Source organism: Pelobates fuscus, chromosome 3 (genome assembly GCF_036172605.1).
Source record: "Pelobates fuscus isolate aPelFus1 chromosome 3, aPelFus1.pri, whole genome shotgun sequence".
Classification (NCBI taxonomy): Eukaryota; Metazoa; Chordata; class Amphibia; order Anura; family Pelobatidae; genus Pelobates; species Pelobates fuscus.
The window spans coordinates 146,933,388-146,960,291 of record NC_086319.1 but is presented as its reverse complement, the minus strand read 5'-3'; the positions used below and the strand labels follow the sequence as shown (position 1 = coordinate 146,960,291).

The following is a 26,904-nucleotide window of genomic DNA, read 5'->3' as shown; positions in this document are numbered from 1 at the left end:
TCACTTGAACAACCTCATTAAGCTGAAGTTGTTCAGGTGACTATAGTGTCCCTTTAAGGGTATGTCCAGCTTCTGAAGCTGTGTCCTTAAGGGGTTAATCAAGCAACAGCACAAAGGAGGGAAAAAAACAGAACACAGAATTTTTTTTTTCACTTTGCTAATAAATCAGATTAAACAGAAATAAAATACAAACCACTCTCCACAGTATACTACCATTCTCCAATGAACTTCTGTCTTGTATGCAATGCACTACAAAAATAAAGATTTTTTTTTTTTAAATAGCAAAATGGAAGCTAAAATAGCTGATCTGACAATATTCTCCAACATAGCAATTCTAGCCTTCGTTTTACCATCTGGATTTTAATCTGTTACAATTTTGAGTTTGGTAACTAATTTCCCTCCTGCAGTCTACATGGATTTCTACAGGACTGTTAGCCAGCATGTCACGTACTGCCGCCCCCCCTCCACCTCCCAAACATAGAAACGTAATGTATCTAAGAAAATAATGTTTAATATGACAGTCCTTTTCCTACCCCTGTTTTGGATTTAATGTACAGATCTGACAAATGAATCAAGAATATCAAGGAGTTATTGCACTACTGCCTTGCAACACCACGTTCTACGTATCCAACATTCTTTATTTAACCGCTAAAGCTGCTTACTATACAACCACTAATTCTATGAATGATAAATATTTTAATATTTAATTTATAGCATTTTTTCTGTAAGAATTAAAATCAAGAAGCGCGCTAAATTAACCTTCACCGTACATCCCATTGGTTGAGGTAAAACTGTACTCTGATTGGTCGCCTACGTCAACGTTCTTTAAGTGTAAAAGACGCGGTCTGAGTTCGAGCGCGATAATCGAACAAGATTCCGTGACATACAGTATCAAGAGAAAAGCACAACTATGGCTACTCCGCCTAAAAGAATATGCTCCAGTCCGGTTTTCGACAACAGCTTCGAGAAACGATCAAAAAAAATATCCATTGAAGGAAACATTGGTAAGGGCTGCAAAGCTGTGTACGTGGGTCGTTTCTTTTTCACGTGTTATACCTTGAAGCAGATAAAAAAAAAAAAAAAAAAAAAAAAATATATATATATATATGTATGTTTTTTTTTTTTTTTTTTGCAAACACTACAATTGTCCAATCTCCGGCCCCTGTCAGACATACGATAATAAGTATTGTAGACTATCTTTGTATATTGACCTTTTATCCACAGTAACTACATTCTATTTTTCAAGACAACAAAGATGATTTTAGGTCCAGATATTGCATGTACTTTAAGATGTTTCTTTAAGTGTAGGCAAACAGCTTTTTATAGACTAAAGTATTGTTAGAGTGAAGTCCCAAGAGCTGGAATGCTAAGGTTAAAGTCGTTGCTGTGCCTTGACCGTCATCACGCCTTCCTGAAATTGAGCAATGAATATTTGTTTAATACTGATTTTTAACAAAGCAGTTTATAGATTGAACGTTTACTTGTATATTAAGGCTTATACGTTGCCAGCTTCAAGTCGCAAATCAGGACCCCGGGCGGGGGATTTAGTACCTTTTGGCGCCAATGATAGTTGCGAACGGTAGCTGTAGAAGAGTGGTCAGTTTCGCTGTGGATTTTTTTTTTTTATTATTATTTCTTTGAACAACTAACTTTATTTGCAAAGACCATTAAAATTTAGAGTTTTTTTTTTTTTGTTTTTTTTATAAACATTTACCTTTTTTAAAGCAACTGGATCGCCTAACCCTAACTTAATTCTTGATGGATTTTTTTTTTTTTACGAATAGGAAGATCTGTCTATCTCCTGCAAGGAAGGGACAGGCCCTTCGGACCTCTCATTCAATAAACACCTGTCAAAGCAGTTAATTGATTATCATTTGACTTTTCCACTCATTTTAAGTAAATGCTGGCGTGACTCAATCCGGAAGTAGCAACCATATCAAGGCTATTCCTGGCTCCATTCAGTTTTGTGGACTAGATTGTGTTTAGACATGCTTGTGGGAGGCAGTATCTTGTGTACTGCCCCTGCAACTTGGATAGAGTCCTATATGGGACATTTGAAGCAACATTCAATGCAAGATAAACAATTTAAGCTTAAAGGGAAACTTTAGTGCCAGTTGTTTTCCTGGCACTGCAGGTCCCCTCTTCCTCCCACCCCCCAATCCCTGGTTGCTGAAAGGGTAAAAACCCCTTCAATGACTTACCAGAGGCTGCGACATGTCCCACGTCGCTACTTCTTCTGCCGCTCCTCCTCTGTATGACGTCGGCCGGTGGGCGAGGCTGATCCCACCCACCGGCTGGGGAGACCCAATGTGCCGTGCATGCGCATTAGCTGCCCATAGGAAAGCATTGAAAATGCTTTTCAATGCTTTCCTATGGGGAATTGAGCGACGCTGGAGGTCCTCACACAGTGTGAGGACGTCCAGCGACGCTCTAGCACAGGTTTTCTGTGCTATGATGCAGGAAGTGCCCTCTAGTGGCTGTCTGGTAGGCACTAGAGGTGTAGTTAAACCTGCAATGTAATTATTGCAGTTTATTAAAAAAAAAAAGAGTGCAATAATTACACTTGCAGGGTTAAGAGTAGTGGGAGTTGGAACCCAGACCACTCCAATGGGCAGAAGTGGCCTGGGTGCCTAGAGTGTCCCTTTAAAAGAACACTATAGTGTTAGGAATACAGTTTTATATTCCTAATACTATAATTGAGAAAAGGATACGATACACAATATGCGGGAAAGAAAGTGTTAGCAACCAGTGCTATAAACCACCTGAGTGGGAACCCCTTATACCACTCTAAATATCAAAATACAAATACATACAATTGGTGGAACACTTTGGGCGGATCTGTTGGAGAAATATATGACAGAGTAATATAGTAAGAGAAAACAAACTAATTTAAAATCGAGAGTAAATACTCACAAACATGGAGCCAAATATAATCATAAGGCTCTCATGAGTAGCGCAGGAGGACTCTTTTAGGACGTCCTCAGTCCTGCTTCTTGATGTATTTGTTGCAGGTGGTAGATGAAAAACGACGTCTTTGTAAAAGGACAATTCTTTATTGTAAAAACAAGCACCTATATATAAGTGCTGATAGTGGTTAAAATAATGTATATGGGATATCTCTGTATGGGTACTGTCTGAAATCAGATCAGACCCAATCATATAAGTCCCAAAAGGAAAACAAATTAAAAGTCCAATATGTTGTGTAAAAGTCCATATGGTACCTTTGGTAGCTTCTGTACCAGTGCCGAAACGCGTTTCGCCCCTATGGGGGCTTCCTCAGTCGGTGTAATGTTCTGGGTCCTCTTCACTTTATATATCTTCTTGCTGGCGTCTATTTCTGGGTTTTTTCTTTTAGCTCATAGCTTCCGGGTTCCGGCGTTGTCTACTCAGATGGTGTCAAAGGATAAAATACATATAGCAGTATCAAATTTCAAACGAAAAAATAGCAGCAATAACTTAAACTCTTAGAACTGTATTATATAGTATTCACTTTTGAATGGGAAAAAGCAGTCCATAGCACATACTGTTACAACTAACTGTTCTTAATAATAACTACATCTATATTAAAAACCATATTCAGTTAATATACCTAAATAATTGATATATATACAAAATAACAAATGTTCTAAATCTCAAACTTAAAAATTATATATATATATATATATATATATATATATATATATATATAATTTTTAAGTTTGAGATTTAGAACATTTGTTATTTTGTATATATATCAATTATTTAGGTATATTAACTGAATATGGTTTTTAATATAGATGTAGTTATTATTAAGAACAGTTAGTTGTAACAGTATGTGCTATGGACTGCTTTTTCCCATTCAAAAGTGAATACTATATAATACAGTTCTAAGAGTTTAAGTTATTGCTGCTATTTTTTCGTTTGAAATTTGATACTGCTATATGTATTTTATCCTTTGACACCATCTGAGTAGAGATGATGTACTGGAACGCACATTTGTGACGTCGTGCGTTCCAGGGACGCAAGGGTCGTAACAATTAATGACGTCACCCTGTGCGACCTGTAAATGGAGCGCACGACGTACAAGTTGGAACGCATGTTGCGTTCCACGTGCACACAACGCCGGAACCCGGAAGCTATGAGCTAAAAGAAAAAACCCGGAAATAGACGCCAGCAAGAAGATATATAAAGTGAAGAGGACCCAGAACATTACACCGACTGAGGAAGCCCCCATAGGGGCGAAACGCGTATCGGCACTGGTACAGAAGCTACCAAAGGTACCATTTGGACTTTTACACAACATATTGGACTTTTAATTTGTTTTCCTTTTGGGACTTATATGATTGGGTCTGATCTGATTTCAGACAGTACCCATACAGAGATATCCCATATACATTATTTTAACCACTATCAGCACTTATATATAGGTGCTTGTTTTTACAATAAAGAATTGTCCTTTTACAAAGACGTCGTTTTTCATCTACCACCTGCACCAAATACATCAAGAAGCAGGACTGAGGACGTCCTAAAAGAGTCCTCCTGCGCTACTCATGAGAGCCTTATGATTATATTTGGCTCCATGTTTGTGAGTATTTACTCTCGATTTTAAATTGGTTTGTTTTCTAATACTATAATGTCCTTCTGCAGCCTCTGGTGGTAAATAAGGGTTAACATAACTTTTTCTTCTTCCACTTATGGGATTCCAGCACCTCTGTCACAGCGATTTGGGAATCGCATGCATGGCAAGTGCTACACGTGCATTAGGCCTTCCATGTAGGAAATGCATTGAATCAAGCTTAAAGGGACTCTCCAGTGCCAGGAAAACAAACCCATTTTCCTGGCACTGCAGGATCCTGCAGTGCCCTCCATCCCATGTTGCTGAAGGGGTTAAAAATCCTTCAGTGACTTACCTGAATACAGCGCCGATGCCCCTCGGCGCTGGATCAGGCTCCGCCCACACTCCTCCCCCACCGACGTCAACAGTGCGTGCATTAGACCTCCCCATAGGAAAGCATTATTGAATGCTTTCCTATTGGGATTCCGGCAATGCTGAAGGTCCTCATGCATAGCGTGAGGACGTCCAACGTTGTTTAAAACACTTCTTTTTTTTTTTTTTTTTTTCTTGTTTTAAGAAGCCGGAAGTCCCTTTAGTAGTTGACTGATAGACACCCACTAGAGGAGGATTTAACCCTGCAAGGTATTATTTACATGGTTACATAGCTGAAAAGAGACTTGCGTCCATCAAGTTCAGCCTTCCTCACATTTGTTTTTTGCTGTTGATCCAAAAGAAGGCAAAAAAACCCAGTTTGAAGCACAATTTTGCAACAAGCTAGGAAAAAAAATCCTTCTTGACCCCAGAATGGCAGTCGGATTTATCCATCTATAAAAACTGCAATAATTACACTTGCATGTTAAGGGTGATGGGAGCTTGCACCCAGACCACTCCAATGGGCACAAGTGGTATGGGTGCCTGAAGTGTCCCTTTAAACTCTGTGAAACTGCGGGAAGTGCCTCTAGTGTCTGTCTGGGGGGCGGGGGATGCCATTTGTTTTCCTGACACTATAGCTTCCCCTTCTGTCACTTACCTGGGTCCAGCGCTGAGGGATGCGCAGCAATGGCCAAACTTGCAATAGGATTTCCCCATAGGAAAGCATTATACTGTACAGTACAATGCTTTCCTAATGTGGATTTGGGTGACGCTGGATGTCCTTATGCAAAGCACGAGGATGCCCAGCGTCAGGCGAATAAAAGTTGCCTAACATCTCAGAAGTCTTTCTAGTGACTGTCTGGTAGACGACCACTAGAGGTGGAGTTAACCTGCAAAGGTAATTATTGCAGTTTTTTTTATAAACTGCAATAATTGCCTTTGCAGGGGTAAGAGACCTGGGACACTGCACCCAAACCACTTCAGCTCATTGCCCTTAGTCCTGCAATGTAAAACTTTCAATTTTTAGAGAAATTGAAATGTTTACATTCCAGGACTAAGTCAGACAGCCACTAGAGAGGGGCTTCCTGCTTGCCAGGTGACTTTTGGTTGCCTCGTACCAGATGTCCGCGCGCTCTGCTTTAGGGTTTTCCTATGGGGATGTCTTTGTGTGCCCCCTGCACATGCGCATTAGGTACCCCTGTCGGAGGAGCGGCGACCCAGCACCAGTGATATCTGCGTTTTTTTTTGCTTTGCCAGGGGAAGGGCTGGGGGAATACAGGTTTGTATTGCTAACATTATAGTATCCCTTTAAAGGGACATTGGTCTTGGTGCCTATAGTGTCCCTTTAAAGGACCACTATAGTGCCAGGAAAACAAACTTGTTTTCCTGGCACTGTAGTGCCCTGAGGGTGCCCCCACCCTCATGACCCCCCTCCGGCCGGGCTGAAGTTGGAGGAAGGGGTTCAATTCTTACCTTTCTCCAGCGCCGGCCTCCCTCTGCGCTGGGGACTCTCTTCCCTCTCCGGCTGAATGTGCATGCGTGGCAAGAGCCGCGCGCGCATTCAGTCAGTCTATATGAAAGCATTCTCAATGCTTTCATATAGCTGCTGGCGTCTTCTCACTGTGAAAATCAGTCGGAAGCCCCTCTAGCGGCTGTCAATGAGACAGCCACTAGAGGCTGGATTAACCCATATGTAAACATAGCAGTTTCTCTGAAACTGCTATGTTTACAGCAGGCAGGGTTAATCCTAGATGGACCTGGCACCCAGACCACTTCATTAAGCTGAAGTGGTCTGGGTGCCTATAGTGGTCTTTTTTAAGCACTACAAAAGGCTGTAGTATTTATGGTGCATTTGAATGCTTTACACCTTTATTGTGTTGCATGTTAAATGAGATTAAGATTGGTCCGTCATTTGATGTTCATGCACAGTTTGCACTTTTGAAACTAGCAAAGACTTTGACAGTTGTGTATGACATTTGGTACTGTGGAAAGAGAATTAAAATTATCCAACCATTTGTGCATATTAATGTATGAAAACTGTTCTTGCTTGGAGAAACTATACCAGTAGGACATTGGCATTATTTTTGAGCATGTGCAAATCTATTTTCTTTTCTTCACTAGCTGCAGGCAAATCAACATTTGTTCGCATGTTAGAAAAAGCAAGCGATGAATGGGAAGTTGTCCCAGAACCTATTGCCAAGTGGTGCAATGTTCAAAGCACTGAAGATGAACATGAGGTAAAAGCTTACATATTTTTATTTTTATTTTTTTTATTTCATTTATATAAAAACATTTTATTCCTGACCCCGTAGTATTACTATACTATTTAGCCCAGCTCCCCCCACTGACTCAATCCTTGATCCGCCTCCTTGGCTGACATTTTCAGAATTGACGAACCCATGGGAAAGCATTGGATTGGCTGAAATTGTTAATTTTGATGTCGGCAATGGAGAGGGGTGGAAACAAACACCTCCCTGGCCAATCAGCATTTCATAGAGATGCATTGAATCAATGTATCGCCATGAGGAACGTTCAGGATGTGTGGGTCCAGGAAGCACCCTTGGTGGCCGTTTGGTAGACTGCCTAGGAACATTTCTAATGGCAGTAATGTAAACACTGCCTTTACATTTAAAAGGCCTGTGTGGACATACTATACATACCAGAACAACTACATTAAGCTGTAGTTGTTCTGGGGACTATTATGTCCCTTGGAGAACTGCCACCTTAAAAATATTGAAAACTAATAGTTGTGGTAAGAAAAATGAGAATCATTGATATTTTAGTATGACTGGATCCTTTAGCCATATGTTTGAAAACTGACTGTTAGTCTCTATGGTCTTCCATGCTCAGAAGACTACAGAGACTAACTGTCCCTTCGCACCCCTCCCCCTATAAAAATGAATAGTGTGTGGCTTTTTTTTGTTTTTGTTTTATTTTACTGCTCTCTTACAGCCCTCAAATTCCCTCTGTGCTGCTTTTATGTGACACATGCATTCAATCTTCCCCACCAATATGCTGTGACTGTGTTTCAGTGAGCTACCACACTGGAAAAAAGTTACTTGTTTGTATTCTTAGCATTAAATTGTTCTTTTTAATATTTTCAGCTGGTAAAATGGTTGTTTTAAGCCTGTTAAACTTGTTTTCTCCCATCAAGGAATTGTCTACATCTCAGAAAAGTGGAGGAAACCTCCTTCAGATGCTCTATGATAATCCTTCAAGATGGGCTTATACATTTCAAACGTACGCTTGCCTTAGTAGAGTAAGGGCACAACTTAAGCCAATATCTCCTAAATTACGTGAAGCTGATCATCCTGTTCAGTTTTTTGAAAGATCTGTTTACAGTGACAGGTAGGTCCTGAAATATAGTTGTCTACTTGTTATATCTATCTATACCTCTCTATGAAAAAGTTGTAATTTTACAGCAGTAACATGATTCCCTCTTCAACACTTTTGTTATCTATTATGCAGGTCAAGATGAGTAAATTTTTATATCTATGAACGTAACTGTTTTGTCTAGGTATGTGTTTGCGTCAAGCTTGTTTGAGTCTGGAAGTATCAATGAAACAGAATGGGCTATATATCAAGACTGGCATGCATGGCTTCTGAATTCATTTGAAAGTGAAATAGAGCTGGATGGCATTATCTACATCAGAGCTACACCAGATGTAAGCATTGTTTCATTGTTAACTGTTTCAATGTTATGTCATTTGAGTACAGAGTACAAAAATATTCTTTTTGATTCCACAGAAATGCATGGACAGATTACATCTTCGTGGTAGAGAGGAAGAGCAAGGAATAGAGCTGGACTACTTGGAAAGTTTACACTATAAGCATGAAAAATGGCTTTATGATAGAACAATGCAGTAAGTAGTAGTTTGCATTATCTACCCTGTATCTTTAAGTGAATAATGTTGGTAAATACATATATTCTCTAAAAGGGGATTTTGTTAAATTGAAAAATCAGTTTGTAAAGTTGGGACTATGTAGGACTCAATTTTCACACTTCTTTAGAGTATAGTTACATAGCTTAAAAGAGACATGTGTCCATCAAGTTCAGCCTTCCTCACTTTTTTTTTTTCTGCTTTTCCAAAATAAGGCAAACATTTCAGTCTTGTAGTATTTTTTCACGACTAGTCTTTGCCCTGTGAATGGTGTAGAAAACATATATTTATTAAATATGATATAATGTTTTAAACTGAAACCAAAATCTCCTTTTGGGAGAGTTTTTATTACAAAAGAAGTGTTTGTGATGAGATTTGTGTATAGCAGCTCTGTACACTAATGTGGATTATTCTTTTAGTCCACATGCAACTGATACAGAAAAATGGTATATAATATACATATAGCGGTCCACTTGAGGTATATGTATATGATCTAATGTTTGTTGATATAACCTTTCTTTCACTTTTTTAGTGTTGATTTTGAGTCTCTCCACCATACGCCAATTCTGGTTCTGGATGTAAATGAAGACTTCAAAAATGATAAGATAAGACAAGAAGCTTTACTGGACAAAGTAAGTTCTATTACACTTTTTTTATTTTTATTTTTTTACGCTGACCATATGTTATTTTTCAACACTTTGAATATCATAGCCAGTGTATGTGACCTCCACTGAGTGTTATGGCTACCTCATTAAAAATATGAGGTTTGTTGGTCAGTAGGTTAAGTATGTACTAGGAACTACCAAAAAAAACAAAAGGGCTAAAATAGATAACTGTAGATTTCTTTTAGAAATCTGTTCTATCGGGCCTCCTTTTTAATCCACTTTGAATTCACACTTAAACCCCTTCCTGCCGGATGATGGACCAGGTCTGTCATGTGGTAAAATTAACCCGCGATCACGGGGATGTTCCTCCGGTCTGCCTCTGTAATGGAGGCAGACTGTGAGCACCCATTTGTGCTGCCCCTGCAGCAGTGATTGCTCTGACAGGCTGTCAGAGTGAGCACATGTGCTGCAGGGACTCACCATCCGCCTCCCTGCTCTTCCGTGTTCTGTGTGAAGTGCAGAGAGATGGATCAGTGATGATCTGCTTCCTTATAAATAAATGGTTAGTTTAAAATCCCACCCCCTTTACCCATTTTAAATAAAAAAAAATTAACCCCTTTCCTGCCAATTGATCACTGACTACAGTGATCAGTTGACAGAGACTACATTTTACTGTGATCTTAATATATTATTTATCTCTTAGGGCAGGCTTCCCTAAACTCTGGCCCTCCAGATGTTGTTGAACTACAACTCCCATGATTCTATGAATGAAATAGATGGGCTGAGAATCATGGGAGTTGTAGTTCAGCAACATCTGGAGGGCCAGAGTTTGGGGAAGCCTGCATTAGGGGTTCAATTTATTTAATTGATTTTAAATATTTTGAAATGATATATTTTGCTAGCTGGGGTGGGTGGCAGTTATGGGAAATTGGGGAATTTACAGTTAGTGCTGCACACTGCTAATTAGGGGTTAACGGTTTAAAAAAAAAAAAGGCTGATAAAAATGTTACATTTGTGTGGGGGGGGGAGTTTCAAGAACGTTTAGGAAAGTTTAAAAAAAATTAAGAAGCAAAATAAGTTTTAAAAAATACATTTAAAAATGCTCATTACTACTACACCTGGAACAAACTAGAGAAAAAATAATATCACGCTAAGGTTCAAAATACACCTTTTGAACTACCCCAGGGTGTATTCTTTAATAAATAGTATGTGTTTGTGGGGAAGTTTCAATAACCAACCATCTAAACTACTCCAAAATGGAACATGGACACCGCTTAAAACTTCAGTTAGAAAAAAAAACTGTCTGCGTCTCAATATGTGCCCCTTCAACATCCACATATACCTGGCAAAGGTACATACGGGGGTATTGCTGTATTCAGACGACATAGCTGAGCAACATATGTAGTATTATACAGTCGTAGCACACATAAAGTTTGCAAAATATACTGTGCAAACTCACTGTGTCAAAAAAGCAGAAAAAATGCTTATTACCACTACACTTGGTACAAGCTAGCGGAAAAATTATCCCACACGAAGGCTCAAAATATGCCTTTTGAAATACCCTGGGCTGTTTTTTTTAAGAACTGCATTTTATGGTGTACTTGTAATATGTAGCCTGCTCAAGTGCTCCAAAGTGGGACACGGGCGCATCAAAAGCCTCCATGAAAATTCACACTTAAAAACCTGAAATTGTCATGTCTCTTTTACAGCACTGTAACTAGACAAAATAGTGTCTAGGTCATACATTGGCTATTTTGTTTTACTCAGAAGATGTAACTGAGTATAATTTGGGGATTTTTATGACAGTGGTACATATTAAGAGTAAGAATAACTCAAAAAATGAAACAAATATGTAAAAATGCCTTTATATTTTTATTCCCCTTTCACCACAAAAATTCACATAAATTGGTGAAAAAATGGTGACCAGTTACGGCACAATATATACCATATAAGATACCCTGGGATGTCTGCCTTATCAAATTCCTTTTGTGGGGGTTATTTGAACAGAAACACTGCTAGAATACCCTAAAATGAGACATAGGTCCGTCAAATCCATCTACGAAAATTCTAACTATAGAAACTGAAATAGCCTTGTCTCTTATATGGCACTGTAGCTTTACAGAAAAGTGCCAAAGGCATACAATGGGGGTATCGTTCTACTCAGCAGATGTAGCTGAACACAATATGGGGTTCTGGGCAGCAATAGCGCACACCAGCTTTACGAAATACACATTACAAAAACATTATGTGTATATGCCAAAACAAATAAAAAAAAAAACAATTTAACTCCAATATTTAGCAGAGATTGACGATGAAATGGCTACGTAAAGTGTCCAACTAACCTTAGGTAAATAGCCTGTGATGTCTACTTTAGATAAATATATACATTTGTGTGGCAATTTTGTTTTCTATGATGACTACTAAACCTACAAGACAAACATACCAAATTCTATAATTGAGAATAAAGGGTGTATACAGTGTAAACAATGCAAGCGAGTGTGGTAGCAAGAGTGCTACAGACCACCTGAGTGGGAAACCCCTCACACCACTCTACATAACATAAATAAATACATACAAAAGGTGGTAATTCACACTTCCGGTTATATCTGTAAAAAATAAATATAACACACACAATAGTGTAATACAGTAGGTGTAGCTGGACAATGCCGAATTCTCAAAATGAGGTACTCACAAACGTGGAGCCAATGACGTGTGGCTCTCACTGATATCGCCTTGGGACGTTTTTTGGAAGGATGTCCCTCTCCTGCCTGGCTCACTGCTCCCACTGGACTTCCACACAATTCCACGATGGGTTGGTATACTCAATAATGTAGGAACAATAGCTAAATAAATCAGGCTCTTGGCTGGGTTGAAAATGGCATAGGAAGCCAAAAAAATTTATTATAAGAGCAAAATATGAAAACAAGCTATAAAAACATACTGTATAAAAATAGCATGTAAAATAATGTACAACTTTTAGCTAAAATCTGCTAAAAAATAAGGTAGCCAAATGGCTAATAGGTAGTCCGAAACGCGTTTCGCCCCTGTTGGGGCTTTTTCAATCGGTAATAGAGTCCCAAATCTTTTCTGGCGGCTTTTTCTCGCATTGCGTCTTTTTACTTCCGGGTTCCGGCTGGGTTTCACCGTGGAACGCACTGTGCGTTCCAAATCACTTCCGGGTTCGGGATTTTTCTCTTTTGGAACGCAGTGTTGCGTTCCACTTCGTTCTCCACATCACTTCCTGGTTTCAGACCTCGGTCGTTCACAGCACTCAGTGTATTTAACCATACACAAACCAGTCTCTTACTTTAGTATGGAGGAAACAGTCTCTTTATCACCTCAATTAAACAGATAAATATCCTTATTGTTATGTCATAAAAAATATATATGTACTTCTTGTTTGTTTGACCATAATAAAAAGAGGGAAGGAAGGGGAAGGAGAGACCTTAAAATATATATTGTGATAACCATTAGGATGTGTCAGATCTATCTGGTGTATAACCAATAGGGGTATAATAAATGCAAGGATGATATATAAAAAACAAGGATAATATATAAAAAAGGGAAAGTCTTCTTAACTGCTACTCATTTGAAGGGGGCAAAAAATAAATAAATAAACTCCCCTTACATTGTGTGGGGGCTTATAACAACATGCAATTAAACACACATTACATGCATCTAAAAAAAGTGACACACCTCAAAATCAGAATTCAGACCGTGGGGTGCGAGTGTGTTAAAATTATATATAAATTGCATCTCTTCTTTACCTATTTTTTGGTTAAAATCGCCTCCCCTCCAATCTCTTTTAACTGTTTTCAACGGACAGAAAAACAGATTCTCGGGATTATTTTGGTGATGTCTCTTGAAATGATTAGACACGCTGTGTGTTTCTATCCCATTTTTGATGTTTCTTATATGCTCTGAGATTCTTATGTGCAGGCATCTTATAGTCCTCCCTATGTATAGTAAATTGCAGGGACATTGTAATATATAGATCACTCCCTTTGAAAAACATGTCAGTTGGTCCCTAATGTTAAAATCCTTATTAATATGTTCTTTCAAATTAGTGAGGTGTCGTTTCTTACTTTTAGTGCTCCTACAAGCTAAACATGTTCCGCATCCATAAAAACCTTTGTTCTGATTTAAAAAATGCGTACTCGTGGTTGGACCCTCACTACTGTGGACCAAGGTTCTTTTAAAATTGGCCGCACCTCTATAGATTATATTAGGTCGAGTAGGTAAAATGTTTTTTAAAATGGGATCTTCATGTAAAATGTGCCAATATTTTTTTAAAACCTTATTTATACCTCTATGATTGCCGTTGAAGTTGCAAATAAAGGGAATTTCTTTAGAGTGTGTTTGTTTATTAGGTTTTGGTTTGTATGTCAGAAGTTCTTTTCTCGTTATATTTTTGACGTCCTCTATGTCTTTCTCCAAGGTTGTTTTCTCGTACCCTTTATCTTCAAACTGAGCTTTTATTCTTCCTGCCTGTGCCAAATAGTCTTCCTCATTGGTGCAATTCCGCCTAATTCTCATGAATTGCCCTTTTGGTGCATTGTTCAACCAAGGCCTGTGGTGACAACTCGATTTCTCTATATACCCATTGGCATCCACTTCTTTAAAATAGTTTCTAGTTTTGATCTGAGCATCTTCTATAAAAATTTGTAGGTCTAAAAATTGTATTGCTGTCTGATTGTGCGTAGAGGTTAATAAAATTCCCCATTCATTGTCGTTAAGATAAAATATAAAATTCTCTAAAAGCTCTATAGGGCCATCCCAAATAAACAAGATGTCGTCAATGTATCGATGGTAGGACACCAAATTCGACACCCAGGGCTGGCAGGAAAAGATATAGTGTTCTTCCCAATACGCCATGAAGAGATTCGCATAACTGGGTGCGAATTTGGTGCCCATAGCCGTGCCTCGGATTTGGAGATAAAAAGTATCGTTGTACCAAAAAAAATTATTGGTTAAAATGAGGTGAATTCCTTCTATAATAAAATTTATTTGTTCCCTTCTAAAATCAGCTTTAATTAAAAAGTGTTCGACCGCTTTTATCCCTTTCTCATGCGGAATGACAGTATACAGCGATGTGACATCGCTTGTGACTAAACTGTATCCATCTTTCCATTGTGTTGATTCCAAAATTTGTAGGGTGTGGATGGTATCTTTGAGGTGAGCTTGTGTTTTTGTAACTATGGGCTGTAATAGTATATCGATATATTCGGAGATACGTGAGGATATTGAATCTATACCGGAGATAATTGGGCGGGGAGTTTATTGTAATGTATTGTATTGTAATGTAAGGGGAGTTTATTTATTTATTTTTTGCCCCCTTCAAATGAGTAGCAGTTAAGAAGACTTTCCCTTTTTTATATATTATCCTTGTTTTTTATATATCATCCTTGCATTTATTATACCCCTATTGGTTATACACCAGATAGATCTGACACATCCTAATGGTTATCACAATATATATTTTAAGGTCTCTCCTTCCCCTTCCTTCCCTCTTTTTATTATGGTCAAACAAACAAGAAGTACATATATATTTTTTATGACATAACAATAAGGATATTTATCTGTTTAATTGAGGTGATAAAGAGACTGTTTCCTCCATACTAAAGTAAGAGACTGGTTTGTGTATGGTTAAATACACTGAGTGCTGTGAACGACCGAGGTCTGAAACCAGGAAGTGATGTGGAGAACGAAGTGGAACGCAACACTGCGTTCCAAAAGAGAAAAATCCCGAACCCGGAAGTGATTTGGAACGCACAGTGCGTTCCACGGTGAAACCCAGCCGGAACCCGGAAGTAAAAAGACGCAATGCGAGAAAAAGCCGCCAGAAAAGATTTGGGACTCTATTACCGATTGAAAAAGCCCCAACAGGGGCGAAACGCGTTTCGGACTACCTATTAGCCATTTGGCTACCTTATTTTTTAGCAGATTTTAGCTAAAAGTTGTACATTATTTTACATGCTATTTTTATACAGTATGTTTTTATAGCTTGTTTTCATATTTTGCTCTTATAATAAATTTTTTTGGCTTCCTATGCCATTTTCAACCCAGCCAAGAGCCTGATTTATTTAGCTATTGTTCCTACATTATTGAGTATACCAACCCATCGTGGAATTGTGTGGAAGTCCAGTGGGAGCAGTGAGCCAGGCAGGAGAGGGACATCCTTCCAAAAAACGTCCCAAGGCGATATCAGTGAGAGCCACACGTCATTGGCTCCACGTTTGTGAGTACCTCATTTTGAGAATTCGGCATTGTCCAGCTACACCTACTGTATTACACTATTGTGTGTGTTATATTTATTTTTTACAGATATAACCGGAAGTGTGAATTACCACCTTTTGTATGTATTTACAAATTCTATAATTGTTACAAATTGCTTCACATCAAAATTTTATTTTAGTCCTTGTATCTTGTGACCTGCAGCTTTCAAAATAAGCTAAAATCCTATACATATGATGTACTCTATAAACCAAGACACATGAATGAATTTATTTTTAATTACTTTTTCTAAGCTGGACATATTATGCACATGCTATTATTGCTATTGCTAATGCTAATGAGAATGGATCTATGTATATGTGAGATCAAATTAAAGCCCTGTTTGCCCTCTAAAAAAAAAACTAAAAAAAAAAACCTAAGAATAATGTGTTGGTGCAATAAATGACAGAGATGCAAATTGCGTTTGAATACAAACAGCGCAAAAATGGCTTGTCCTTGTGTTACGCTTAAATTAAAGCAGTTTTAGTGTATAGATCATTCCCCTGCAATTTCACTGCTCAATTCACTGTCATTTAGGAGTTAAATTACTTTGTTTCTGTTTATGCAGCCCTAGCCACACCTCCCCTGGCTATGATTGACAGAGCCTGCATGAAAAAGAAAAACTGGTTTCACTTTCAAACAGATGTAATTTGCCTTAAATAATTGTATCTCAATCTCTAAATTGAACTTTAATCACATACAGGAAGCTCTTGCAGGGTCTAGCAAGCTATTAACATAGCAGGGGATAAGAAAATCTTAAATAAACAGAACTTGCAATAAAGAGCCTAAATAGGGCTCTCTTTACAGAAAGTGTATAAGGAAGGCTGTGCAAGTCACATGCAGGGAGGTGTGACTAGGGTTAATAAACAAAGGGATTTAACTCCTAAATGGCAGAGGATTGAGCAGGGGCATGTTCTATACACCAAAACTGCTTAATTAAGCTTAGGTTGTTTTGGTGACTAGTTTCCCTTTAAGGGGATAAATAAAGTTTGTTTTAGTTTTGCTGATCGCTCATTTTTAATCTTCATTAGATTACAATTTAGTATCTGGCTCTGAGCATGGTGAATGTCTTAAAGTAGATTGTCATTAGTGGGAGCGTGGGCACAAATGTTTAAGTCTCCACATGCATATACAAGTTAAAGCAAGAAAACTATTAAAGGGGTGCTGTAGATATTGGCAATGCCATATATTTTAGCAAACTGTATATAACTGTACAGTTTGTAAATATTTGTATTTGTTTATAATTTCTAAATAAACACATTAAAGTTACTTCCCTGCAAATTATACAATTTAACAAAACTTAGAAAATTGTTTGTGTGTATGTATTTACACTCACTCACTGGAAATAAGAACAGAAGCATTGTTTACTTTCTTCTACTATGTTGACTTGCAGTATAGGGCAACATTTGTAAATATATGATAGACCGCAAGGGGTGACAATTCAAAATAAATAACCTACCTGGAATCTTGGACATTGACAGTATTGTTCACTAAACTCAGAATTTTCACAAATTTAAATCCAAATGGAAAAACTAAAAGGTGATCTGGAAAACTTCTCCTATAGACACAACTTTCTGCTGTGGTATTTCCATTCAGATCTAATTTGTGAAAATGTAGTTTACTGAATGACCCTAATTGTCTTCCCTTCTGTCTTCCCTTCTGTCTCCCCAACATAGTCTCCTCCACTGCGCCCTTCCCCCACCACCAATGGGGTGTGGTTTATTAATTCTGTGTTTTGTGCCCTTCCCTTCCTGCTGTGATTCTTGTTCCCTGGTGGCCAATTGGTGGTTAATGTCACTGGTTGTCAGGGGGAGCATGTGGTCTGCAATTCCAGCAAGTGCATACCAGTATAAGGACTCCCTCTCAGTCTGGCACTCATGATGTGACAGCTGCATTAGGACTCATTATTGAGTGAGCAATTACTGTGGTCTGCACCCACCAGAGATACAGACCACTTGTTCTCTATAGCAGCCCTGCGGCTAATCCGCGGTGGGAATAAAGGCAGAAAATACCTTCCTGTCCAGTGTTCAGAAGTACATGTCCCGGGCTGGCATAAGGTGAAACAAATTACCCATTCATAGAGTGGACACCACGAAGGACAACATGCCCTTTGTTAAAAACTTATGTACATCTATTTTTCAGAGACTAGATTTATTATTTTTACTATTGTAGATGTATAATTTATTTTTTTGTTTTCTTACAGGTTAAAGAGTTTTTGATTTCACTGTGAGAAGTCTATACTACCGAATTTTAAAGTTTTTTTTTTTTTTTTGTTTGTTTTTTTTCCCCAATTGAACATTTTTATTTCCCCGAATTCGAAGATTTAAATGCTAAACAAAAGAGGGGGGGGGTAGAAGGGTACAGAATAAAGGGGGTGGGGTTGGGTTGTTTTTTTTTTTTTTTTTTTTTTTTTTTTTTTTTTTTAGTAATGCTTTACTTTAAGCCCAAGGTTTTATTAATCCGATATCACTGCCTATTTATTATGCAAAAATATGAGTCCATGAACTCATGATTCTTCCAATAGCAGACTTTTTTTTAACAAATTCAAAAAAATCATGTTTGGTATTTTATAACATTGATATATATGTATATATGTTTTCTTACTAAAAGCACAGTAATAATCTGATCTTGGTGAGACTCCTAAATAAATACACCCAAGATAAAACAATGCAATAAATAGTAGTTTGCATTATCTACTATGTATCTTCATATTTGTTATGATTTTTTTTTTAATTTTCTTTACAATGATGCAAATATATCTGTACTTGAAAGCAAATTTGTGAAGATTTTGCAGCCTTGAGATATCCAGTTCAGAGATTTATAAAGGAACGTTATGTTGAAGCACATCATGTCCGCTCTTATAGATCTCGCACTTAAAATTGTGTTATTGACTTGCATGCTTTTTTGTTTTCTAATCTGTGTGTATGTATATAATCTATTTTTCATTATCCTTCTATAAATAAGCTTGTACACAATAAGCAAACTTATGTACATGTTAAAATGTTTCTGAAAATATATCCACATGCAAAATATTGTAATTTTTATTTATAAACAAATGGTGAAAAATATATTTTAATGTGTTGTGTATTTTTTCATCCTCCCCCTTCCCGATATACCAGTTTACACATTTGTCCGTTCAACAGTCTATTTAAACTTACGTACAAACATACGAACGCTAAGCTCACGAACCTCCCCTCACTGTGTTAAACTAAAAGTTTACTCTGTTTGGGGGTTACTGTAGGAACACCATGCAAGGGATTGTCTTAATTTCAAGGTACGAATGCTCCCTCTGTTCGGTAGTTCCCATCTCCCGAACATCACATGCATAGTTGGTCGGGAAGTAGAATGGGCAGCGGTCTAATCTTTACCAGGGTTTGTGCGACTGCCTGGCCGAAAAGAGTTCCAGGCACTTTATGACCAAGTAACGCTGTCCATGTTCGGGAGACAAAATGGCTGCCATTCTGTTATACGAAATGGCGGCCCCCCACGGGTAGTATTCATTAATTAATTCCTTAGCGGTTTTGCACTTAAGTTGCTGGTGTGAACTTCTAATGAGGTACAGGGGTAGTCCTGGTTTAGGAGTTGAATGGAGGAGGCTGGTATACAATAATTTCCAAACAGACTAACTGCATTAAATCAATTAACGCTCAATTCTCATTTACTACTCTGTAATACATTTCAGGGGATTTTCTGTTCTAAACAATACCCCGCAATAGAATTGGGTTTAGAAATTTGAAATCTGTCAGTTTAAAATCACATGTATGTAAATCAGAAATGCTTATAATTAAATGTAAAAAGATTTATGCTGAAGGACCGCCGGCATGCTATGCCTTGGGGACACTGCTCTAAACGCCGGGGGGCGGTGTAGCACGTCCCGGATGCCGGCGATCGCGGTGGGGGGGGACTAAGTGTGTGTGTGTGTGTGTGTGTATATATATATATATATATATATAACAGTACCCCTCATGTACAGGTTTTATGGTGTTCCAAAGTTAGAGTCAAATATAAGGCTTGGGTTTCAGTTTTTTCACATTGAAATTCGACAGCTTGGTTACGTTGCCTTTTGAGACCATATGGTAGCCCAGGAATGCAAATTACTCCAATGATAGCATACCATTTGCAATAGTACACAACCCAAGGTATTAGAAATGGGGTGTGTTTTTTTTTTTTTTTTTTGGCCAGTTAGTGTGAATATTTGTTTTGTGCGTGAAAAATTCAAAAAACTAATTTGAATGCCAACTTTGGCCAGTGTTTGACTAAGTGGCTTCTAGAATTATGAAAACACCATAAAACCTGTACGTTAGGGGTACTGTTAAATATAGTGCTAGCAAATTAAATTCCCTGTATTTTTGGCCTGGGTTGTCAGGCAGTTCCCAGAAATTGTAATTAATAAAATGGCCTAATTATGTAAAATTACATACATATATATTTATTTATAAAATATTTTACCAGGAAAGATACATTGAGATTTCTCTCATTTTCAAGTATGTCCTGGGTCCACAAAACATTGCATTGTTACATTAGGGTACAATAAAATACAAAAACAATATTAACCCCTTAACGCTGTTACGGTGTTCTATGCCGTCCCGCATTTAAAGGGCTTTAAAGCCGTTGCGGCGGCATAGAACGCCGTAACGACTTTCTGCCCCTGGAGGTCCGGTGCACTTACCTCTGCCGTGATCCTCTTCTGGAGGGCTGCCAGACAGCCCTCCCCTGGCAAATATGGCCCCCTATAGCTGGCTGTAGATCTGCCAGCAGGGGGATTGTTTGAGCTCTCAGACAGTCCCCCTGTTGGTGGGAAGAATTAAAAAAAAAAAAAAATTTGCCTTTTGTAAAATTAAATTAGAAGTGTGTGTTTTTAACCCATTAAGGACCGGACTGTTTTTGCGATGTTGTACCTTTGCGACCAGGCATCTTTTTACACTTTTGTGGTGTTTGTGTTTAACTGTAATTTTCCGCTCTCTCATTTACTGTTCCCATCCAAATTATATATTGGTCTTTTTTCAGGACAAAAAAAGGCTTTCTTTACATACCATTATTTATATAATCTCATGTAATTTAATTAAAAAAATATATGATAAATACATTTTTTTTACTTTTACTTGAAAAATCTTTTACTCATCTACAAAAGTGAATTAAAAAAAAAACCTGCTAAATTCGAAATTTTGTCCTGAGTTCTAAAATATCCAGTGTTTACATGCTTTTTTGCTTTTTTTTTTTTTTGTGCAAGTTATAGGGCTATAGGTACAAGTAGGATATTGTGGTTTCAAAACATACATTTTTTTCAAATTTATCAATAGTGACATTGTAACATTATTATCTGTCATAAATCTCTGAATAACAACCCACATGTACATATTTTTTTTTAAAGTAGACAACCCAGGGTATTCAATATGGGGTATGTCCAGTCTTTTTTTAGTAGCCACTTAGTCACAAACACTGGCCAAAGTTAGCGTTCATATTTGTTTGTGTGTGAAAAAAGTAAAGAACTAAATTGAACGCTAATTTTGGCCAGTGTTTGTGACTAAGTGGTTACTAAAAAAGACATACCCCATTTGCAATACCTTGGGTTGTCTTCTTTTGCAAATGGTATGCCATCATGGGGGTAATTCTCATTCCTGGGCTACCATACGCTCTCAAAGACAACGTAACCAACCTGGCCATTTTCAATGTAAAAATATTTGACCCTGTAACTTTCAAAAATGCTTTAAAATCTGTACATGGGGGTACTGTTAAACTCGGGAGACTTTGCTGAACACAAATATTAGTGTTTCAAAACCGGAAAACGTATCACAACAATTATATCATCAGTAAAAGTGCTGTTTGTGTGTGAAAAATTTGAAAAAAAAGTCATTTTCACTGACAATATCATCGCTGTGATAGGTTTTACTGTTTGGAATCACTAATATTTGTGTTCAGCAAAGTCTCCCGAGTAAAACGGTACCCCCCATGTACAGGTTTTAATTATTTATGTAATTTTGTATATAAACAAATGTATATTTCGTATTTTTATTTTATATATATATATATATATATATACAATTTCATTCTAAGTGTATTTTGATATAAATGTATATATTTTAATATCAAAATACAGTTAGAATAAAATTTCATATAGATTTATAATTTTTTTTATTATTTTAAATTTGTTTTATTTAATTTACTTATTTGTATTTTATAATATATACAATATATAGTTATTATATATTATACGTGTGCATTTTTATATTCATATATGTACATAGTAATATAAAAATACACAGTATGATATTATATATGATATATAGATATAATATGTCTATATATCATATATATATATATATACACACATATATTTTTTTTTTATTAACATTAACGTTATCTTTTTCTGATTTTACACTAGCAGGGAGACTGTCTGTAAGCACAGACAGTCCCCCTGCAGGCAGACACATGGACACCTATTGTGACCATGAGCGATCACATGGCCCCAGGGGTCCTAATTCGCCGTGGGGAGACTGTCTGGGCTGCAGGCAGTCTCCCCACAACGGGAGCACCGACGATCGCTGCCGGGGGAACGACGGCGATCGGGTAAGTACATCTTAAAGTTAGGACGGTTCAGGACCATCATCGGTTGGCAACGCAAAAATGCAGATGACGGTCCTGAACCGTCCTCAGTCCTTAAGGGGTTAAAATACACTTAGAATGACGTTACGTGTATGTACCATTGGGAAATAAGTATAAAAGAAACAAATTAAAACCAATGTGGCTTAGTAGAGAAGTAAAACAAGAGATTAAAAATAAGAAAAGGGCATTTAAATCAGACAAATCAGATGCATCTTATAAAAGATATAAGAAAGCAAATAATGCGTGCAAAAAGGCAATTAAACTTGCTAAACTTCAAAATGAAAAAATGATAGCTAAAGAGAGCAAAACCAACCCCAAAGCATTTTTTAAGTACATAAATTCCAAAAAACCAAAAATGAAAGTATAGGTACACTTAAAACTGAAACGGGGGTGTTAGTTAATGAAGACCAAGAAAAGGCAGGAATTCTAAATAACTATTTCTCCTCCGTATATATTAAAGAAGAACCCATGGCAATAGATGTGCAAATGATTGCTACTAAAAACTTGCAGAATAATTGTAATTGGTTAACTCAAGACAATGTGCTGCAGCAACTAAAGAAAGTTAATATAAACAAAGCTCCAGGGCCTGACGGTATCCATCCACGTGTACTTAAGGAACTAAGTGTAGAAATAAGTGAACCTCTGTTTTTAATCTTTCAAGATTCTTTTCTTTCAGGAAGTGTTCCGGAGGATTGGAGGAAGGCAGATGTGGTTCCTATATTCAAAAAGGGTTCAAAATCCTTGCCTGGAAATTATAGACCTGTGAGCTTAACTTCTGTGGCTGGTAAAATATTTGAAAGGTTATTAAGGGATAATATTCAAGAATTCCTTGAGAAGAATATGGTTATCAGCAAAAATCAGCACGGTTTTGTGAAGCACAGGTCATGTCAAACTAACTTGATTGCGTTCTACGAAGAAGTAAGTAGAAGTATAAATCAGGGTGTTGCAGTGGATGTGATCTATTTGGATTTTGCCAAGGCATTTGATACAGTTCCACACAAAAGATTAGTGTTCAAACTCAAGGAAATCGGTCTCGATGAAAATGCTTGTTCTTGGGTAGAGCATTGGCTTAAAAACAGAATACAAAGAGTTGTCGTTAATGGTAAATTTTCAAGCTGGACAGAGGTGGCAAGTGGTGTCCCTCAGGGGTCTGTTCTGGGACCCCTTCTATTTAACATTTTTATAAATGATCTTGAAGACAGCATTGAAAGTCATGTTTCAGTGTTTGCAGATGACACAAAACTTTGTAAAATAATACAATGTGAGCAAGATATTACTTTGCTGCAGAAGGATTTAGATAGACTGGAGGACTGGGCACTCAAATGGCAGATGAAATTTAATGTTGAAAAATGCAAAGTTATGCACTTCGGCGTAAAGAATACACAAGCAACGTATACCCTTAATGGAAGTGAATTAGGGATAACAACACACGAAAAGGACTTGGGAATTGTTATAGACAACAAACTATGCAACAATGTGCAATGTCAATCAGCAGTGGCCAAGGCCAGTAAGGTATTGTCATGCATGAAAAAGGGCATTCATTCTCGGGACGAGAATATCATTTTGCCTCTCTATAAATCACTGGTAAGACCACATATTGAATATGCTGTGCAATTTTGGTCACCTGTTCTAAAGAAGGACATCATGGCACTAGAAAAAGTGCAGAGGCGGGCTACAAAATTAATAAAAGGAATGGAACATATCAGCTATGAAGAAAGGTTTACAAATTTAAACCTATTTAGTTTAGAAAAACGTCGCCTGAGAGGGGATATGATAACATTATACAAATATATTCGGGGCCAATACAAACCATTGTGTGGAAATCTATTCACAAACCGGACTTTACATAGGACACGAGGCCATGCGTTTAGACTGGAAGAAAGAAGATTTCGTCTAAGGCAAAGGAAAGGTTTTTTTACTGTAAGAACAATCAGGATGTGGAATTCTCTGCCTGAAGAAGTGGTTTTATCAGAGTCCATACAGATGTTCAAACAGCTACTAGATGCATACTTGCAAAGACAGAATATTCAAGGATATAATCTTTCAATGTAGGGTAATAACTGCTTGATTCAAGGATAAATCTGACTGCCATTCTGGGGTCAAGAAGGAATTTTTTGTCCTAGCTTGTTGCAAAATTGTGCTTCAAACTGGGGTGTTTTTTTTCTTTTCCTTTCGGATCAACAGCAAAGGGCGGGTGTGGGGAAGGCTGAACTTGATGGACGCAAGTCTCTTCTCAGCTATCTAACTATGTAACTATGTAATATAATAAAATTATTGAAACAATATTTTAATATAAATTATACATATGTAATTTCATTCTAACTGTATTTTGTTTTTATGTATATGTAACAAAATACACTTAGTGACATTCTCTCTCTCTCTCTCTCTCTCTCTCTCTCTCTCTCTCTCTCTCTCTCTCTCTCTCTCTCTCTCTCTCTCTCTCTCTCTCTCTCTCTCTCTCTATCTCTCTATCTCTCTATCTCTCTATCTCTCTCTCTATATATATATATATATATATATATATATATATATATATATATATATATATATGGAGTGCAGAATTATTAGGCAAATGAGTATTTTGACCACATCATCCTCTTTTTGACCACATCATCCCAATTAAGCATATTAGGTGATGTGCATCTCTGTAATGAGAAGGGGTGTGGTCTAATGACATCAACACCCTATATCAGGTGTGCATAATTATTAGGCAACTTCCTTTCCTTTGGCAAAATGGGTCAAAAGAAGGACTTGACAGGCTCAGAAAAGTCAAAAATAGTGAGATATCTTGCAGAGGGATGCAGCACTCTTAAAATTGCAAAGCTTCTGAAGCGTGATCATCGAACAATCAAGCGTTTCATTCAAAATAGTCAACAGGGTCGCAAGAAGCGTGTGGAAAAACCAAGGCGCAAAATAACTGCCCATGAACTGAGAAAAGTCAAGCGTGCAGCTGCCAAGATGCCACTTGCCACCAGTTTGGCCATATTTCAGAGCTGCAACATCACTGGAGTGCCCAAAAACACAAGGTGTGCAATACTCAGAGACATGGCCAAGGTAAGAGGCTGAAAGACGACCACCACTGAACAAGACACACAAGCTGAAACGTCAAGACTGGGCCAAGAAATATCTTAAGACTGATTTTTCTAAGGTTTTATGGACTGATGAAATGAGAGTGAGTCTTGATGGGCCAGATGGATGGGCCCGTGGCTGGGTTGGTAAAGGGCAGAGAGCTCCAGTCCGACTCAGACGCCAGCAAGGTGGAGGTGGAGTACTGGTTTGGGCTGGTATCATTAAAGATGAGCTTGTGGGACCTTTTCGGGTTGAGGATGGAGTCAAGCTCAACTCCCAGTCCTACTGCCAGTTTCTGGAAGACACCTTCTTCAAGCAGTGGTACAGGAAGAAGTCTGCATCCTTCAAGAAAAACATGATTTTCATGCAGGACAATGCTCCATCACACGCGTCCAAGTACTCCACAGCGTGGCTGGCAAGAAAGGGTATAAAAGAAGAAAATCTAATGACATGGCCTCCTTGTTCACCTGATCTGAACCCCATTGAGAACCTGTGGTCCATCATCAAATGTGAGATTTACAAGGAGGGAAAACAGTACACCTCTCTGAACAGTGTCTGGGAGGCTGTGGTTGCTTCTGCACGCAATGTTGAAGGTGAACAGATCAAAACACTGACAGAATCCATGGATGGCAGGCTTTTGAGTGTCCTTGCAAAGAAAGGTGGCTATATTGGTCACTGATTTGTTTTTGTTTTGTTTTTGAATGTCAGAAATGTATATTTGTGAATGTTGAGATGTTATATTGGTTTCACTGGTAAAAATAAATAATTGAAATGGGTATATATTTGTTTTTTGTTAAGTTGCCTAATAATTATGCACAGTAATAGTCACCTGCACACACAGATATCCCCCTAAAATAGCTAAAGCTAAAAACAAACTAAAAACTACTTCCAAAAATATTCAGCTTTGATATTAATGAGTTTTTTGGGTTCATTGAGAACATGGTTGTTGTTCAATAATAAAATTAATCCTCAAAAATACAACTTGCCTAATAATTCTACACTCCCTGTATATATATATATATATATATATATATATATACACACACACACATACACATATAATTGTAATAAAAGATTACATTAGTATACATGTAGAATTTAAATACCTATAAATGCATATATATTAAAATTCTACATGTATATTTAAGTAATCTTTTAACATAATTATGTGATTTGATTAACATGCCTGACAACAGGGGTCAAGTCCTGGGGAAAAAAGTGTGGGAACTCACCCAAGATCCACTCCCCCCCCCCCCCCCCCCCCCCGAATAAATATATATTTCACAGAAAATTCAGTGCAACATTTATTGTAAAGTGCCAGTTTACACAAACAACTGCAAAATTCACATGCAATAAACAAATATATACAGAACAGTTGAAACTAATTAAATTAGCTATGCAATAAACAAATGAATATAGAACAGTTCTAACAACTGTGATAAAGTGAATGGTGTTGTTTGTGAGGGAGTTAACTTGTTAGTCATACTAACAGAATAATCACCACAATGGGTGATCTTTCAGGGAATTTCTAAAACAAATAGTGTATAAGAACTAAACACACAGCCCA

General features: G+C 37.5%; 1 protein-coding gene across 1 annotated transcript; it reads left to right on the top strand.

The window, feature by feature from the left end:
• The first annotated feature begins 870 nt into the window (after positions 1-870).
• LOC134600905 (deoxycytidine kinase 2) lies at positions 871-17,964 on the top strand. Its single transcript, XM_063445284.1, has 7 exons — positions 871-1,004; positions 7,028-7,143; positions 8,061-8,254; positions 8,424-8,571; positions 8,654-8,769; positions 9,320-9,419; positions 17,869-17,964. The coding sequence occupies exons 1-7, from the start codon at positions 911-913 to the stop codon at positions 17,893-17,895; spliced, it is 795 nt and encodes a 264-aa protein (XP_063301354.1). The 5' UTR covers positions 871-910; the 3' UTR covers positions 17,896-17,964.
• Positions 17,965-26,904: the final 8,940 nt, after the last annotated feature.